This window comes from Syngnathus leptorhynchus, chromosome 20 (assembly GCF_054491065.1).
Source record: "Syngnathus leptorhynchus isolate UIUO chromosome 20, UIUO_Slep, whole genome shotgun sequence".
NCBI lineage: Eukaryota > Metazoa > Chordata > Actinopteri > Syngnathiformes > Syngnathidae > Syngnathus > Syngnathus leptorhynchus.
This window is the reverse complement of record NC_141214.1, coordinates 1010583-1028369: the sequence shown is the minus strand read 5'-3', so window position 1 is coordinate 1028369 and position 17787 is coordinate 1010583. Positions and strand designations below refer to the sequence as shown.

The 17787-nt window shown below is 42.2% G+C and overlaps 1 protein-coding gene across 6 annotated transcripts in view; it reads right to left on the bottom strand.

Moving 5' to 3' along the window:
* rbms3 (RNA binding motif, single stranded interacting protein) overlaps window positions 1-17787 on the bottom strand; it is a 146025-nt gene that overhangs the window by 13335 nt on the left and 114903 nt on the right. For all 6 annotated transcript variants that reach the window (XM_085900734.1, XM_085900738.1, XM_085900737.1 and 3 more), the window contains 4 exons: window positions 12283-12389; window positions 9772-9815; window positions 8795-8891; window positions 5943-5993 (listed from right to left, as the gene is read on the bottom strand). In XM_085900734.1, coding sequence (XP_085756860.1) covers window positions 5943-5993; window positions 8795-8891; window positions 9772-9815; window positions 12283-12389 — 299 coding nt within the window. The remainder of the gene's footprint in view (window positions 1-5942; window positions 5994-8794; window positions 8892-9771; window positions 9816-12282; window positions 12390-17787) is intronic.

Below are 17787 nucleotides of genomic sequence, written 5' to 3'. Positions count from 1 at the left end.
AGTATTGTTTGTCTATAAAATCATAATAAGTACATCTCTGCACGATCTTGTAGTCTAATTACCATTATCTTGCAAATATGATTAAAGGACAGCAAATGGAAAAATATATATATATCTATGCAAGAAGCTCATAACTACAATTCTCGAGAAAATATGAGAGCGGTGAACTAAAAAAATAAATAAAGTCTTGTTCTCCATAGATATTCGATCCTATTTGATCCCTATCTAAAATGCTGGAGGTGAGCGTTCCCGCATCCAATAATTTTGATCTATCTGCTCCTTCGCTGTAGGTGAACACATCCAACATGACGCCTTGGGCGTATGTACTCTATCATGGCTTCAAATGTTCATTGGCATCTTGCTGCTTGCTAGAGATGATCATTTCCTCACACTCGGCTCAATGGCCTGAGGCAAGAGAGAATCTCACACCGGACACGAGTGTTCAGACAGTTAAAAACAATCTCAAAATTGACCCGCAGAGGTTGCACAGCCAGAAAAGATTTCACAACACACACCAGGAATGCGTTACAGTCAAATCCTCCCAAACGTCAAACATGACCACAAAGAGTCTTAGTCAAACAATGCGTCACATGTAATCTACATGAAAGAGAACCCCGACTTCTCTCAACACTTTTTTTCGGAATGACTTTTTCAGAGTTCAGTTCAGAGCCCCATGTCGGCGGATGTCAGCATGTTCCGTGTGCGTGTAAAGGTGGCACGATCATCATATGAGTTACTCAGAACCAAATTTTACTTATTATTCCCCCATCTCAGTCACATATACGTAAGTCTTTAACTCTAACTGATTGATGATTCAATATTTTGCCAGATTGGATGCCAAGAGTACAACGTTGTCGACCTGAAAGGTTCATATTTGCCAACTTGTGTGTGTGTGTGTGTGTACATTCACATCCTTTGTGTGTTTTATTCATGCAGTGTTAAAAAAAAGAAATGGCTCATAACCACCTTTGTCTGCTGACTGTGGACAGAGAATCCACCCTCAGGCACATTTCTATTCATGTAAGTCCGGAAAAAAGAAGCAGCATGTTGGGGGGCTTTTCACTCTAATCCGCAGCATGAATCCCACCCTCGGAACAAATGGCTGTTCCACGACTAGCAACGTAGTAGGAGACACACACGAGTTCTTTCCAAATACCTCCAGTGACACTTGAGAAATTGAGGGTTCACATCAAATAGCTGCTTAGAAGGTGGCCTGCAAAAGTCAAAAAGATGGCAAATAGATCATTTGTGGACACTTATACAATAGGTATGGTATGTATTTTAATTCCCTTTTATGGGGATTTTGCCTTTGGTGGATTTTTTAGCTTTTGGTCAAGGTGAGACAACAAAATCTTTTTTGTGGAGAAACATCTAAGAGTAACAATAAGCCAGGGTCAATAATGACATCAAGCGAGACCTTCCGCATACAGCAAACTGTATTTTCAAAACGCCGTAAATTCAATTGGATTTTTTGGAAGAAAAAGCACATTTGAAGCAGACCGACACATTTTACAATGACTAATTTGATCAGATTAATAAAAAACATCATTGGCTCAGTCTGAACTTGCTCAAAGAAAGGCCAATACAGTCCGCGGACAATGAAGAAGCAATCCTTTTTAAATAGGTCTTTAATCATGTTTTGGAAAATAGCTTTTCGCTCTTCTCGATAAACGATTATTTATTTGGCATGAGTGTTCTTTAGGGGGAGAAAACAGAGATGAAAAGTATTACAAATGGAACTGGCAAACACCCAGAAAGGATTCAACTCGATGTTTGACGACTGTCCAGGTATTTGTCCTCAGCAGATGAAAAAAAAAAAAATTGAAAGAGATGACGGATCAGTCGCCACCCATTGATTCATTTATTGGTCCAACATGGGCAATATCTCAGGGAATGAATTTAAAATTCCGTCTTTTTATCTCTCGCTCAACATTGTCAATTGTAACGTACTGCTGGCTCCAATTCCAATTACGCTGACATATTGTAGTTGTAAGCAATTTGAGCTTAACTGTGATAGTTTGTGTTCAAACACATTCCATCAATCAAACCAAAGTACTCATGGTAATGAGGTAATTATCAAAGCCCTCTTACTGGGGAGAAGACGCCATTTGGATGGATGCATAGTCATGTGTACGTGTGAGAGGATCAAGGTGTTATGCATGTAAGATGAAGCGTGTAACACTATTTGTCATTTCTGCAGGAGGATCTATTTCTCCACGGGCTCTCTTCAGTAAGTTCTCCAACTTCCATATAGAGACAAAAAGCAGATTCAGACACAAGAAGGCAATCGTGATTTTATAGAAGGGTAATTGAACCATGCAGAGTTTTTGGGCGGAGCTAAACACAATAAGTCTTAAGGCGTGCAAAATGAACAATGAAATGATGGATGGCTCCCACTCATGCCCTTTTTTGGTATTGTGTCAGATCTTGGTCACAATGTGTGGAATGAGCAAGATGATCAAGATTATAGCGCTGAGCTTATTTATTTATAGTCATGCAATAGCTGCACTTGAAATCGTGATGACAGAGAAGCAGAGGAGACGGCAGTCAAATCCTCAATAGCAGATTGACAATGTTCCTCCCTCTATACCCGCAGTGTGTTTTTAATGTCAAGCACCGAGAGGGGTCTCTCACAGTGCACTGATTCTCCCCGTCTGATTAGAGGAGATAGTTACGGTCGGATTCCAAGAGGCCCCGGCAAGCATCTAACTGGCACCGAGAACTGGTCGGGGCGGGCGGGCGCAACAGAGAGGAATTCAATACTTCACCTACGGCATGTAAGGGCCGATGCACTCCAGCAAATGCACATTCTTAGCACAAACGCTTCTTAGAGAAGGGGAAGAGAGAGAGAGAGAGAGAGAGAGAGAGAGAGAGAGAGAGAAAAAAAACGGGGTCTGGCTAAGTCATGGGGAAAGACAGCAATGCTGCGCTTGGTTGGTGTTGTGGCTACGCTTTGCTCTTTGGAAGTCGGAGAATTTGTGTGTGACTGCTGATCTGTATGTAAGGGAGATTTAGCCCTCCTTTCAAGCAATACGTGTGTTTTGTGTACTCTATTTGTCTTTTGCTTCTCTTTGCTTGCAAGTTCTGCTGACTGACAACAACAATAACAAAATACATGTTGCAAGAAGTGGAGTGTCCCAAAAGTCACACAATGAAGAATTGAATCTTATCGTTACAGTTACTACCGCCTATATAATGTGGATAGATTTGTCAAAACAAAAATGCCAATTTAAAACAATCATTAAAAAAACAACAACAATGTTTCCAGTAGTTATAAACAAAACCTAATCTACCTTTTGTTATTTTTATTTAAACAACAACATTTAACACAATACAATAGAACCTGAGCAGAAGCTAATTAGCAAGGTTTTTAATTCATTTCCTTTCCTTCCTTCCTTCGGGTAAACAACCAACCTGCTAAGCTTAATTTAATAGACACGTTTAATGAAAGCAAGTTATGCTTATTTGGGCTGAGATAATTTATTCATTATGATGAAAGGAAAACAAAGACCTTTAAATATTGGTCTAACGATTGTATTTCAGGCTTTTGCCTCCTAGTACTTTGAGTAGCCCTGTGAGCGAGCTCCAATGCTTGGCTAATTTGCTGTGATTCAATGAGATGCTGGCAAGCTTTGTGCGGAAGGGGCCTTTCACAGTTCAGGGGGCTGGGAGCAGACATACTGTAAAGCCCGGGCCATAAAGCGAGACAGCTTGCTAGCTATCATGCACCAATGGCCAGGGTGAGCGCCTAGCAGCCGTTTGGTGTCGGCTAAGTCATAGAAACACAATGGGGGAGTGGCCATGGGGACGGATATGGACACATGGCTGTTTTCCTGCTGGCACAAAAGTGTGAAGATGCAACATGCCAATGCTTTCAGGAGGTCTCATGACATATTGTTGGATGATGGACAACAGACAGTCAAACAGGCTGGATGGGAATAACTGGCATGTTATGAATCACGCATATGGTAATGCATCAACACAACAATAAAAATGACGACGTAATCAATCAATGGAGGGTGGTTTTTCTTTTTTTTATTCATTGCTGAGTGGCTGATAAATTGCACTGCATCGCTAGGGACTCTCAACATGTGGGTCGGGACCCAAAAGTGGGCCGCACCCCATTTTGGGTAGGTCGTTGATAGCTCATAAAAAAATACATGCATCCGTATTTTGATTTTAAGAGCAGTGCAAGTTCCCACATAAAATATGCAATATTATTGTAGGTAAACTTCACCTATAAAACCCTTCAAAATTTACCGTACATGTATTTTCAGAGGCAGTTTCATTGTTCTTCTCCTATTCTATTGCAGTCACAAACAAATGTGGGTCCCAGGGTGGCAACTGTTGAGACCTGACCTAGAAATCATTTTGGTTGTATTTTTGGTCTCGTGCACATGAGTAGAGTTGTTGTGATTTTCCAAATTTGGAGATACATGGGCTCTTTCTAGTGCTTAGAGGAAAAAGCCACTTTAACGTGATTCCGACACACCGATAGTCTGTCCTTGACGCAAATCATCTGGGTCATGTAAGTGCTATTCCAATCTTCAAAACAAGCACATTTTGCAACAGTAGCTCTCTGCTGACCACAATTGTCCCCCCCCAAAAAAAACAGAGTATGATGCAAGCAGGCTTAGACGCTCTGACGCAGCGGAGGCAGAGTGAGTTAAGACAAAGAAGTCAGGAGTTCATCCGCATTGAAGGTAGAGAGAGAGTGGATTGGAGGGCAGCGGCTGCTGAGAGTATGTCGGCCGCTTTGGTGACACGCTGGGTCCAGATTACATGTTCACTGTCCCACAGCAGGAGTGGGAGTGAGAAGGATAGGTCTGAGTGGTAAATGACCACAGCAGGCAGCATCATGTGACTGCTTGAAAGCACTCATGGAGTTAGTGCTGGACCAGCAACCCATTTTCTCTGACGCCTTGCTAACATTAAATTCGACTGACACATTTAATCGATACCCAGGTTTAAAAAGCAAGTCCTGAAAGTAAGAAAACCATTTTTACACAGAAAACATGTCATCTGATCTGGTAAGCATGACTGGAGACTAGAATTTAGACCAACTAAAAACAGGCCGAAATTGTGGTGCATTTTTCTTTTTCATTTTGACAACGGAATCACGACTACATACATTCGTTTTGACATCATGTATGTAGAAATAATCCCAAAGCGTCATTGTTCTTTGCCAGAGTAAGTAACCCTAACCTTGAACATCTACACTGCAGACTGACAAAGTGTGTGCCAAAACCAAACGATCCTGCACTACTGCTTGGACAAAAGACTGCAGTTGATAAGGGAGGTCCTTCAAAATGAGCCACACGACGTTTATGTTCACACTGCTAAAAGTTTATTGGCAGAGTGGGGCTCTCTGAAGTGTGATTGTTTGCATCTGTACTTAAAATCAAGGAACTCAAAGAGGGGTGACTCAGGTAGAAGTTGAGTAGCCGAGAGCTCCTCTGAGGAGCATTTCCTTCAATACTGCTCCACACTGCGCTTTAACAAAGGCATCTATTATGCTAATCATTTTCTGTGGTAGAGTTAAGAGCATATTAAGGAATCAAACGTGAAGCTATTACTGATTCCCACTCACATTCAATGAATGAACTGAGAGAAGAGGAGAACAAAGTGCTCTAGATGTGCTTTAGGGGACACAAAAAGCCCCAAGCAAAGCCTCTGGCAGAAGGATTTAAAACCTTTATTGAGCTAAACAACAACACTTATGCCGCGAGGATCAATTAAAGCTAAAATGCTTTGCCGCTGATGTCTTCTTTTCTTCACCATTACCAACCTTGCCTCGTGCACTGGGGCTTAGCGATGCGTGACCTCAAAATGACCTTACACTATTGACCCAGAGTTGAACGTATGGTAAATGTTCCTTTGAATTGACCCCAGTGGCCATTGATGGGCAGCTACTGAATACAAATGAATAATTGATGACTTACTGTAGGTTGCATAACATATTGGTGATGAGGCATCCATGATGTACTCTGGACCTAGAGAGAACAACATACAGTAAGTACCTCAAGTGACATGCACATAATTTCTGGGGATTGGATGTTAAACAATGCTTAATAGTTTAAATCAGGTGGTTGAGACAATATACCTCATTATTATGAACGCTGCGACTTGTGCATAGACTTCATTAATTAGAGCCTTTCTCTTTTATGATAATGCCATTAATTCCAAATGAAGTCATGGTAGGTGGGGAACACACGCCATGATGGGAAAAAACAATTTGCTTCTTTTCTGGATAAGGTTTTCAAGAAATGCCAAGCATCACAACACGCATACGTAGGTATATGGCCAGTGACAGCAACAAGCCCATTTTTAGATGCACTGCAGAGAATTAGACAGCTTGGAGCAGACAAACACACAGGCTGGCCACTGATCCTGCTAAAATGATGATTTGATTAAACAAAGACAAACATAGAATAATCTGCTCTAAGAAAAATAAATCCTCTGAGTCAACCCAAAATCGTGATTTGGACTGGCATCTAAACAAGCATGATGCTCAACAAAATTAAGCCAAATCTATTTATTTAGAGAGGCAATGTTTGTTCTCCACGGCTCTACCTAAGGCAGGCAGAGTTCATTTTAAAATGAAAATGTTGGTATATTTCTGACAAAATATGTCAGGCAGCTGAGAATAAATAAAAAAAAAAAAATACTGTTAATGAATAATTACTGTTGAGAGGATTTCACCACTCTAAGGCTTTAAACGATGACTCGATTGTTTTGCTCATCAATTATTTGTCGATGAATTGATTGATTTTTACAGCTCTAAGGCTTTAGATACATTCTCAGCAGCGGATGGACGTATCAGGTTATGCACTTCCATGCAATCTTCCTTTGATAGTCAGGCGATCTGCAAATGTGCACTCCAAGATTGGCTTTCTACATGTCCGCATTCAATCACTTGAGGTCAATAAAAAGCAGCTTGTAAAAGAAAAGGCTTATCAATGACCCTGTTGAGTAATAGCTCCTTACAGAAAATTGTGGCAGGGAGTGGGGGGAAATTTAGTGTCAGAAATTGAGGCGCTTACGGGTGAGGAGGAGATTATAAAGTATTGTTTGCTGTTCAAAGGATTGATGTATAAAAATAAAATAACAATGCCTGTGGCAACATGTCGCTGATAAAGTGCTTGAAGGAAAAACACTTGTATCACTTAGATGAAAGCATATGTGTCACCGGCAGGGGCAATGACACTTCATTTTTGGGAGGGAAACACAATGCATGGACTATTAATGGCATCACTGTGCTTATGAACACACCACAAAACACAATTGTTCCCCAAATGACTGACTGCATTTATTCATTCCTGCGATATCTCCCGAATATAAATTAGGCTGCCATATTGACAATAATGTTTTTATTCAAGGCTAATTTCCGAGATTAATGCTGATGACAATGATGAGGATTTCATCGTCTGCGGTGGCTGGGGACGGCGAGAATTGATTCAATATCTAGCTGACTCATCTATTTAGGTCACGAGATGGCTCGTGTCTTTTAAAATTGAATGATCGTAGCTCATCTTCGCTAGCCACCTGTTATGAAAAGTGATGTACAAATAAAGATGGATTGATTATGTGCTAGCGTGACATGTCTGCTTTTCTTGTGATGGGGATCAATGATTTATGTTTGATATGATTACATTTACAGTAAGTGAGTCATTTGATTTCATTTGACCATGTTCCAGGTGAGGTTGTGTCCATGGATGAAGGTTCTTCCACCATTTCTTTTTCCTTTCATTGAACATGTGAAAGGTATAAATGGAAGGATGGATGGATGACAGATGAAAAAATGTGCATTTGTGTACTCCTTAAACTAATCATTACAGAATATCATTGATCTTGTGCTGCAGCTTGAAATGTCTTTGTCTTTCCTTTCTGTCTGGCTTTTCAGAAGATGAAGGACCCGCCGTGACTGGCTGAAGGGCAAAATCACTGGCTAGGTGGCGGAAGGATTAATATTCCTCAAAAGCCCGGCCATTGTTTTTGATAAATCAATTTGGGAAGCCTTCCGATGGCAGATTACAGACGCGCGCGCACTGGCCCACTTTTCTCCTCCCCCTCCCGTCTCCCCATCCTTCCACGGCAGACCCTTGACGGGTTTTAATCAAGTGAGCCGCCGCAAAGACGGAGGGGCGCAGCAACCTTCAGCAACACCATCCCGCCGACTTCCAGCACCGGAGCTCCCGCCATTGCAGCTACCCCGGCTGACTTTCCTTTCCTTTCTCTCCATCTGTCCTTCATCCCCTTCTCTTTGTGGCATACTAATGTTAAGCGATGGTGGCAATGGCGCTGGATGTTTAGATTTTGCTCAGGCTGTTGCGTGAAATGTGGGCTGACAGAAAACGGTTAACACTCCTGACATCTTAGCGAGGCAATTTTCACGATCCTGTTCTGTTCTGTTTCATTACCCTCACAGATCACAGCGATGAGGAATATGGAGCTTCACCGTGGAAGTGCTAGCAATTTTACTGCTTTACAAAATGAATAAATCCTTCACAGTATTAACTTAGAGACTGCGGAAGAGGTCAGGCAACGAGATGGGAGGAGAGTTTGTTTTTCCACGCTACTTGATCGGTCCTTTTCTATCCTTTTTTTTTTCTTTCGACGCCTGTTGTGCCTTCCGCCTATGAAACAGATGTCATTGTGCACAGCTGGAGCAGGCAAAGAAATGATCAGAGAACGCACGCTGTTTTGCAACCTGTCCCCTTTTCCCTTTTCTATCTCCACAGACAAATAAAGGCCCGGCAATTTCACATCCATTTTCCATCATGCAGTGGCCCACCTGATATGTGGAAACGGGCGAAGCAGCGATGAAGGGCGTGATGGAGGTCTGTGCGATCATGCGGTTGGTGGCGATGCTGTAAGGCGAGGAGTAGAACCTGAGAAGAGTCAAAGGGGGATGTGAAGAAGAGTGCAGCACCACAAAAACAAACATGATCTGCAAGGTTCAAATAAACTTGGCAAACTGGATTATAAATCAGTATTTCTGGCTGGAAACACACACAGTGTAGTTTAACCCTGGATTTTGTCAACATATTTTATATTACCGACACTTCACACAGTCCCTTGAAGTGCCTTATGGTGTTTGCCACAGATTTTTTTTTCTTCCTACATGAAATGGAGCTTTGTCATTGTATAAAGATTTTTTTCTTTAACACCCAAGCCTACATAGCACCATGCTGTGGCTGTCTGGATTAAGGAGCAAGCTTGGAGAAAAATCCATGCATTTAAAGGAGACAAGGTTTGACTTTAGCTTCAGAGAAGGGTGGGGAGGGGGGTGGGGGACTGATATGCTGCTTTATTTCATTCCTAAGATTCTGAGACTTTGTGATTCTAGTCCAGCAGTCTCCATTCACCTAACCTGAAGACTCTACTGTATTTTGTGGCCCTCTTTGGAGCCAGTAATAATAAAAAAAAGAAAGCCTCAGTACACTCTTTCTGGTTGAGAGTGTGATAGGGAACATTTCAACATGTTGCTGGGACATTCATTTATCCAAGACCATTATATCTTGGCAGGGTGACAAAGTGAGAACACGCACGATGCAAACCTATTTAAAGACATTCTCCTTTCGTGCCCCTCTGCCATTCTTTAGCTGACCCTTTCAAAGAAAAACTTATATTACAGCTTGGTATTGATTACCTTAATCAAACAAGGAGTTGGAGGCACTACATTAATCTTTATGTATGGCAGGAGTATTGATTTGGCTCCCATTTGGCAAGACGTGAGTGTATTAAAAGATGCCAAGGTCAGACTCTTACCCATTCTGCATTGCAGCAGGATCATATGTTAACGCCATGCCAGTCTAGAAGAGAGGACAAAGAATAAACACAAAGGATAAGTGACAAATGGATCACAAATAGATGACAACAAGGCCCACTGAAACTGAGCGCTGCACTGGATGATTTCATCATTATGGTCAATTACTCTTTTGTCTTTTCAATCAGGAGCTCTTTCACACACGCTATCTTCTGACCATTTGGATTCTGTATAGAAACGATATGTTTGTCAAAAGCAAGCGGTCTGTTGCACAAGAAAAAAAAAAGCCCCAAAATAGTTGCGTGAGCATCAAAGCAACATATCAGCAGCGGCTGCTACACTTCGCAAGACTTGCTGCACATTCTGCTGCATGATTCATTTCACGCAAATCTTTGACCGAGTGGGACCAAAGTAGGAACAGACTGCTTTGTACAGGTCTTTGAAATACCTCAAATATCTATATCTATATACTTGTTTTTAATTAATTGATTTCTTTTTCTATTCTCACTTTTTATGAATGAAATGATAAAATGCCCTTGGGTGGCTAACAAAAACGTGTGTGTGTTTGTGTATGCAAGGCTCTCTGTGAGGCCGGTTGAGAAACCTGCGCAACGCAATCCGTCATCTGCATTCCTGAAGCTTCTCTCCCAGAGGAGAGCTAATCCGATTTCTTTTTAACCAGAGGTTGCTGAGGACGGCACATTTCATCAACATAAACACGCACACAACACACGTGAACTCGCGCACGTTTTTTTCAACCATTTTTTCGGTCCAAATCTTTTGGCCTTTTTCTTTTCGAGGTTCCCTTGCACTCAGCTCTGGTGGTTTAGGGAATAGTGTCTGATGGTAGCGAGGGGGCGGGATTAGCCAACCAGGACCAATTCCACAAGCGAGGGAGGGGATCTTGACTGAACGGTAAGAACACATAAGTGTGCATTTCCAGTACTTTGCAGACAACATAGAAGGCATTATTACGAAGCGTCCCGCCTTCAGCTCCGAAATTCGCAATCCATGCGTATCTTTCTGCTTCTTGTGTGTTCACATGCTCACTAATAGCGATGGGAGAACACGAGCAGCTGTCTGGCGCACACGAAGCCTCCCTTAAGTGCTGCCCTTGGTTTGATGTGCTGATGAATTCCACAGCAAAGCATCTCCTGACCAGGGACTCAGCATGGCCAATGAGGGATTACTGATGCAGTCAGCTTCTGGCTCTGCTGCCTGCCGCAATGAGGATAAAGGGAGGAACCATGACAGGCTGCGTATGCTGCTGTTTGACCCCCAAAACTTTCACAAGTGAACTGTTGAGAAAAAAAAAGGGACTCAATTCCTGTTAAGGTAGTCAGGAGTGTTTGATGTTTTACTTTGCCTGTGTAACTGCGTGAGGCAATTCTTTAAACCACTGTCAATCAAGTAAGGACAGCTTCGAAACAAATCAGAAGACAGGTGATGAATGAATTCAACACAACGGTATTAACCTTGACAAATTTACTTTATTTCGTTTAATGGGCAATTTTTTGGAGAGCGCCACAGCCAGAGTTTGAGTCCACTCGTTCCTGTAGCGGAGGGCAAGCAGGGAATTAGAGCTGATGTGCAGCTGCTATCCCCGACTTTAGCCCTCAAGAAGCAGACACAGATTGGTCGGGAGCCTCAAGCGGGAATGACTAACAACTGGATAAAGTGCTGCAGTTGTAAAGGCACTTTAAAAGTTCAAATGAATTTGAATTTAGAACTTTGAGTCAGCTCAAAATGTGGCAAACACTTTAGCATTGGTTTGAAATAGTTTGGACAAAAAAAGTTTGGACACATTACCTCGAGTAATATTGTGATACAAGCGAAAATCCTGATAATTGTGGTCATAAAGTGAAGTAGCTCGATTTTTAGCTATCAACGATCTGGCCTGGCACCTGGGGGGTGAGTGCCCCCGCTTCCCCCCTTCTAGCTCTGCCAGTGCATAAGAATCCCAAGTCAACTCATGGAAAGCTTTGTAAAACCACAAATTGATCACATTGTCCTTTTTTTTGGAGGTGTCAGCATTTTACTGAGGTACGTAAACAAGACATCCACTGTCAGCTTTTTTTTTTTTTTCTGTGGTAAATTATATGTGGCAGAACAAATCTGTAGCAAATAAACTGGGGTCAGACAGTAAGAAGCTGTTTTCATCTCACGGATGACAGAAAGGGTGGAGGATAAATACAGAAAAATGACAGCGTGCTTATTTTTCTTCCCATTTGGGCACTGCTGGGTGTCTGATTGCACACTGCCTGATTGCACACTGCCTGGACGAATCTGACCCTGTCGATGTATAGACCCGGAAGCTTGCCATGTGATTTACCTTAAACACGCTTCAGCGGTTTATAGGTGTTAGAGGGCTGCTAAGCATGTGATGGATAGACACGTGCGTACACATTCAAAGAGCCTGCTGGGGTTTTTTTTTTTGGAAGGAGAAATCATCTCCCCAAGTCCCTACCTTGCTGTTTCATCACAACTGTCAAACACACTTATGTGACACTCACCTCGCCTTCTCTGTGCCATGGCCTCCCATTCTGAGGGTACTTGCTCTGACTCTGCCGCTTCTTTTGGCCTCCGTCGGCAAATTTACACAGCAACGGCTCAGTGGGAGCTGCAGGAGCAGAAAGAGAGAGAGAGAGAGAGAGGACAAAGGCGCGTTAGAGAGGACGGACCACGGCATCCTGTGACCCCAGCGTGGCCCTTTGAACTGCACTCCAAATCTCTTCCTCCTCCTCTCTGGCCTCGTGTGGAGCTCTCAGGCAAAATTCCCAGATGGCTGATGTTGGCAGGCTCAGCCGAGCCCATCCCAAGCTGGCTGGCAGCGCATGAAAGCGCATTGGCGGCTATTGTTGAAATAATATAGTAATCGCTCCTGTAAATACCTCTGAGATGGTTATGTGGGAGCGATCTGTCAGAGGAAGCTTATTTCGACAAGGCGTTCCCGTTTGCTGTAATCCCTTTGTGTTTGACTTAAAGAGCCACGGTGTCTTTTATTTGAAATGTTGTGCCTTTTCTTCCTCCCTCGCTGAGAAGCCATCATAGCAATCATCTGACTGGGCTGCGTCATTAATGTGAAATGAGCATGTTACGCGATTCAAACAAAACAATGTTTCCATCTACCCTGTACAATTACTCGGCATTAAACAAAAGAAATGATTTGCGCAGTGATTAGAAATGGTCATGATTCATCACAATTGCTCATTGTATCTGCAGCCTAAAGGGCCTTCCATATGTCGAGTAAATAAAGACCAAAGCAAAGGTTTCTGTAGAACCTTTTTCAATGATTAAATGCAATAGATCTTTTTAATATAGACATTTAATTCAGCCCGTTTTCCCAAATAAAGTATTAAATCCTTACTTTTTTTAATGATGGTATATCTTTTTTTCAGCTTTGGAAGGATGTGCGTGACAAAGTAAATCAATATTAAAATTTTGAGTAAATAAATAAATATCCTCAAATAGCATTTTTACGCATTATGAAAAAATACAGTATAGTATTTGATTGTTTTTCAAATTTTCTCTTCCTCAGTTGAGTTAAAAAAACCAAACACACCTATGATGCAGTCAAATTGTATACAACTGCAAACCACAAGCACGATAATAAACATTTGGTCAAGACTTTCCAATATACTTCAGCGAGGAAAGGTTTTTGCTGCATCTCTTTTACTAGATGATTTAGACCACTAGATGGGAGGGAGCACCTGAGCTCGAGGCCAGCACACATTGAGTCAGTGATCTTATCCAAACAGTGCTGCCGTGCACCTGTTGGCCTGTAAGGGACCTGACAGCTCTCCTGTCATCACATTCGCATTACGAGCCTGGCGACTCGTGACAACGCCGCCGCTGGCCGGCCAGGTGACACGGCTGCCAGGAGACATTTTATTGTGCTTGTGCCACAGATGACACCAACAAAAAGAACTGCTGACACTTTAATCTCCGCTCGCAGATGTTACAAGGCATTGATAGTCATAATGTATCACATTTCTGAAGCAAAAAAAAAAAAAACTAAAAATGATGCTCGATAAATTGAGGACAATAAATCACCAATAAAAGCCATGAGAGCACATGACAAGGGACTGGTGCAGCTTAATGAAATTATTTGGGCATTAATGAGCTAACGTGATTTGTGGATGATTTCATTTTTTCTGATGTCATTTCAGCTAGCGAAGACTTTATGGAACTGCTGCAAGCCATCGATTTAAATGGGTTAACCCTGATCAAGTTTCTACAGTAGTTGGAGTGAAGCTTCATAATGCGACAACACTCACAAAGTTGGACATATAATCATCCTCAATGTCTTGTTAGAGTCAATAATTAGGATTCGGGAAGATCTGAGACGGTTTGTCTAACCCCTGATTAATTAAGGAATTGATTAAGAGGCATGTCTCATTACCTTTGTCCATGTAATGTATTTCACACGTGCATTGTGGCTGTTTAAAAGGTTGAGCTAAGAATCAATCTGCAAAAATGTCAACAACACCCACTAACAAGGTTGTCAAGAGAGAAAAAAACAGTTTTCAAGTTGATACCAAAGATAACACATGCAGATGCGCTTGTGTGTGTGCGCTGAGATGAAGCCATGCAAAACAACACATGGTTCAATACTGAAGAGACAGCAATGGATTTTTGCTCATTAACAGACACTTTAGCTCACAGTAAATTGCGTCAATAAATACGTGCAGATGTACTAAAGATTAGTCTTTGAAATGAAAACGTTGCAAATTTTACTTCTTAGCGCTGTTTTTTTTTTTTTAACTAAGGCAAAATCATTTTTGAAGGTTATTTTTCAATAAGGAATGTACTTGATTACTCGATTAATTTCCAAGCAGAGGAAATCCAGGTATCACTTGACTTCTCACATTTGCTCACATCAGTTCTTCGAGGCTCTTAAGTTAAAAACAAACAATTTAGCTCAGTGAAATGTTCCGTTAAATGTGTCTACCGCTCCTTGGCTCAAATTTACACCAGTTAAGCATCTCCGCTTGGACATCTTGAGCCGTTTTTATTGCAAGGGTGTGTTGGAGAGCACAAGGATAAGGAAGAAAGGAGAAGACATTGTTTTATTGGAATTCAGATGTTCTCTGAGGCTGCTCCGGGCGGGGTATCTCTAATTGGATCAACAACAGTCTGATTCCCATCAGCCAGCTTGACCTGTCTGTCCACATTGGGACGGCACTATTTATGGGAAAAGAAGGAGAGGCGGGGACGGGCTGGGCAGGGCTGACAGGAAGACAATAGAAGAAGAAAGGAGAAACAACACATTTCAAGAAATAGCTTCTAATCATGCAAGTAGCTTACACCAAAGCGGTCACGCACGGCGGCCTTTTAAACCAAAACCACTAACAATAAACGACGGTACACTTGCTAAGTGTCTAATGTGTTTTTATTACAGCCAATATCCCTTACAGAATCAATATACTAAACCACTCGGACGGCAAATAGTCAACATGATTCATTAAAAAAAAAAATCACAATTAAATTGAAATAGCTTGAAATAGCAGCGGCAGCATTTCCTGCCTGGCAGTGTTGGAGAAGCACAATCGTTAGTGCCCCGGAGCCGGATTAATAAATTGCACATGGCAACCATGCCAAGTCCACTCTTTGAATGGCAAATTACTGTGCAGACAGCATTGTTCTCCAAGACACAACAAGATGAAACACACGGGCTTGCTTCGAAGAATTACGACCTGTTTATTTAGACATCCGCTTCTGTGGCAATATTTTCTGCATTTTTAGATTGCTGCAATGAACAAAGGAAGGGGAAAAAAAACAAAACCCATGACTTTCTGGTTTAGAAACAGAGGCGGGATTGTACAGCACAGAACGTCGCATACTCGCTCTTCTGACTAACACGGCAGCTGCTGTCCCAATTCTAGCAAACATCAAGCGGTCTCGTAAAGACAAACAGGAAATTGTTTCCAGTTACTTGGAGAGTGACATATTTATATTTCTGTACGCATAGGATGAACGTGTACTAAGTTCACTCAATTTGTCATTTGACATTTTCATCCCGAGGTACCACCTTGTCTTAAGACATTTGAAAAAATGAAAGCGCTGCCATCATTCTGTCGCAATGTAAAAATGCAGTTATCTGAGTTCCCAAGTAGGGAAGAAAAGAAGACAACAGCCGGCCGGAGCCCTAAAGGTGCACCTCTGACAGATCACAGTCCATACTGCTCACAAGGGCCGCACTGTCCTCGCATCCTTCAGCATGGAAATTAAAAGAGTCCGCAAGAGGTTTTGCTGACGGGGATGGCATGGCGCGCATGTGACTCGCTGACAAGGCCTGATAAATGGAATGCAAAAACAAAGTGGGATAAGACATTGTCAACCACAGATGCTGAGAGTATGGCGAAAAGATCTCGGTTCAAATCCCATGTTGGCTTGTGCGGTTTTTCTCCAATATAAGCGTCGCCTGCCGACCAATCAAAACGACGGGCGGCGTATTGATCTGCCATTACTCCACATTTCCCATAGAGGGCCCCTAAAGCACACCGAGCGAGCACTTCAAGCCTGAGATGATATTATGGATTACAGCCAGGGAAGAGCCGTGAACGTGGGTGGCAGAGGCCTGATCGATGAGCTGTTGCAACACTTGAAGAGTGATGCGATGTAGGTTACCGCTGACGTGCTAATCCATCTATACTGAAGTCTCTTTTCTGTCTCCCACAATTGCATCCGTCCGTCCAACCAGAGCCATATAGTATAAAAAAAAATAAAAAAAAACACTTGGTGACTATCTGTTCCATGTGTGTTCAACTGGATTTTTGCTCATTCAGCATGTCACACTCCCATGGCGATCACACACAAACAAGAGTTATGTGAATGCTCATGGCCACCGATCCGGAAAATTTGATGCACAAATGAACATTTCGAGTAGAATGTGCCAACGCCATTTAATTAAAGCGAGCAGTTTGGTGTAGTTTTATGCTTTTCTGTTGTCAGTTCCTCTTTTTAAAAGGGGGCATAACTTATGGCTAGCGCCACACACGGTGGCCCATAACACTAACATTCAGTCAAATTACACAGCTGCCCAGTGCGCCAATTACACGTAACCACAATGTACTTGGCTCAACATTAGCATACTATGAGAATGAAAACACTATTGGTGTAGTGGAGTCAAAATAACATCCCGGTTAAAAAAAAACACAACAAAATTCACATCCAGCATTTAAACATGAATCTGGTGGAGCTTTTCCAATAAACCCGGGATTAATCCTTGAAAGGTGTCACACGAATACATTTTAATATTTCTTAACAGCAGAATTCTTGGCTTCCCTTCCACACGTGTACACTGTCAAGTTCCTCTAAAAAAGACTCAATTTAACTATTCAAGAAACGACATTTCTTTTAAATGACGCCATAACACCAATTTCACGCGACTGCTCTTGTTTTTCTTTGGTCGAAAAGTGCAATATTGAAGTCTGTATTTTTTTTGTTCTCCGACACTTTTAGCTGCGGTGAACAGACTCCGCCTGTGGGCTTCTCTTCTGTCTGTGTCACTGTCTGTGTGGGCTGACGCTGAAAGTAACCCTGTCCCTGTTAGCCCAGTATTATAACAGTGCCGACGCCTCCGGTGACCTGCGAAACCTCCCATCTACAGAGATGAATCATACAGATTGAAATTCAGTGGAACTGCCCATCCACCTGACCCACAGCAAACATTTATCAGATTATTGATGGCATTGTTGCAGAAACAGAATAAATCAGCTTTGCAGGTAAACCATAAAAAATGAGCTTGACACTGATTCATTTTTTTATTTGGATCCAACACGTCTGTTTTGAGGTTCAGGGTTCAAATCCCGGCTGGCGAGAAAGTCAAGTGGGATAAGGCGTCTTGATGAGACAATGAGAACCGGGATAAGGGAGCCGATTGGTCGGCTCCACGGGTGCATTTAAAGACTAGCCTTTGCCCGTCATCCGTGCTATTTTCGGGGCACCGCTGCTTGACCTTTAAAGAGTTACGCAAATTCACACCCAAGGTGCATTTCAAACAGCCCACTATTGTT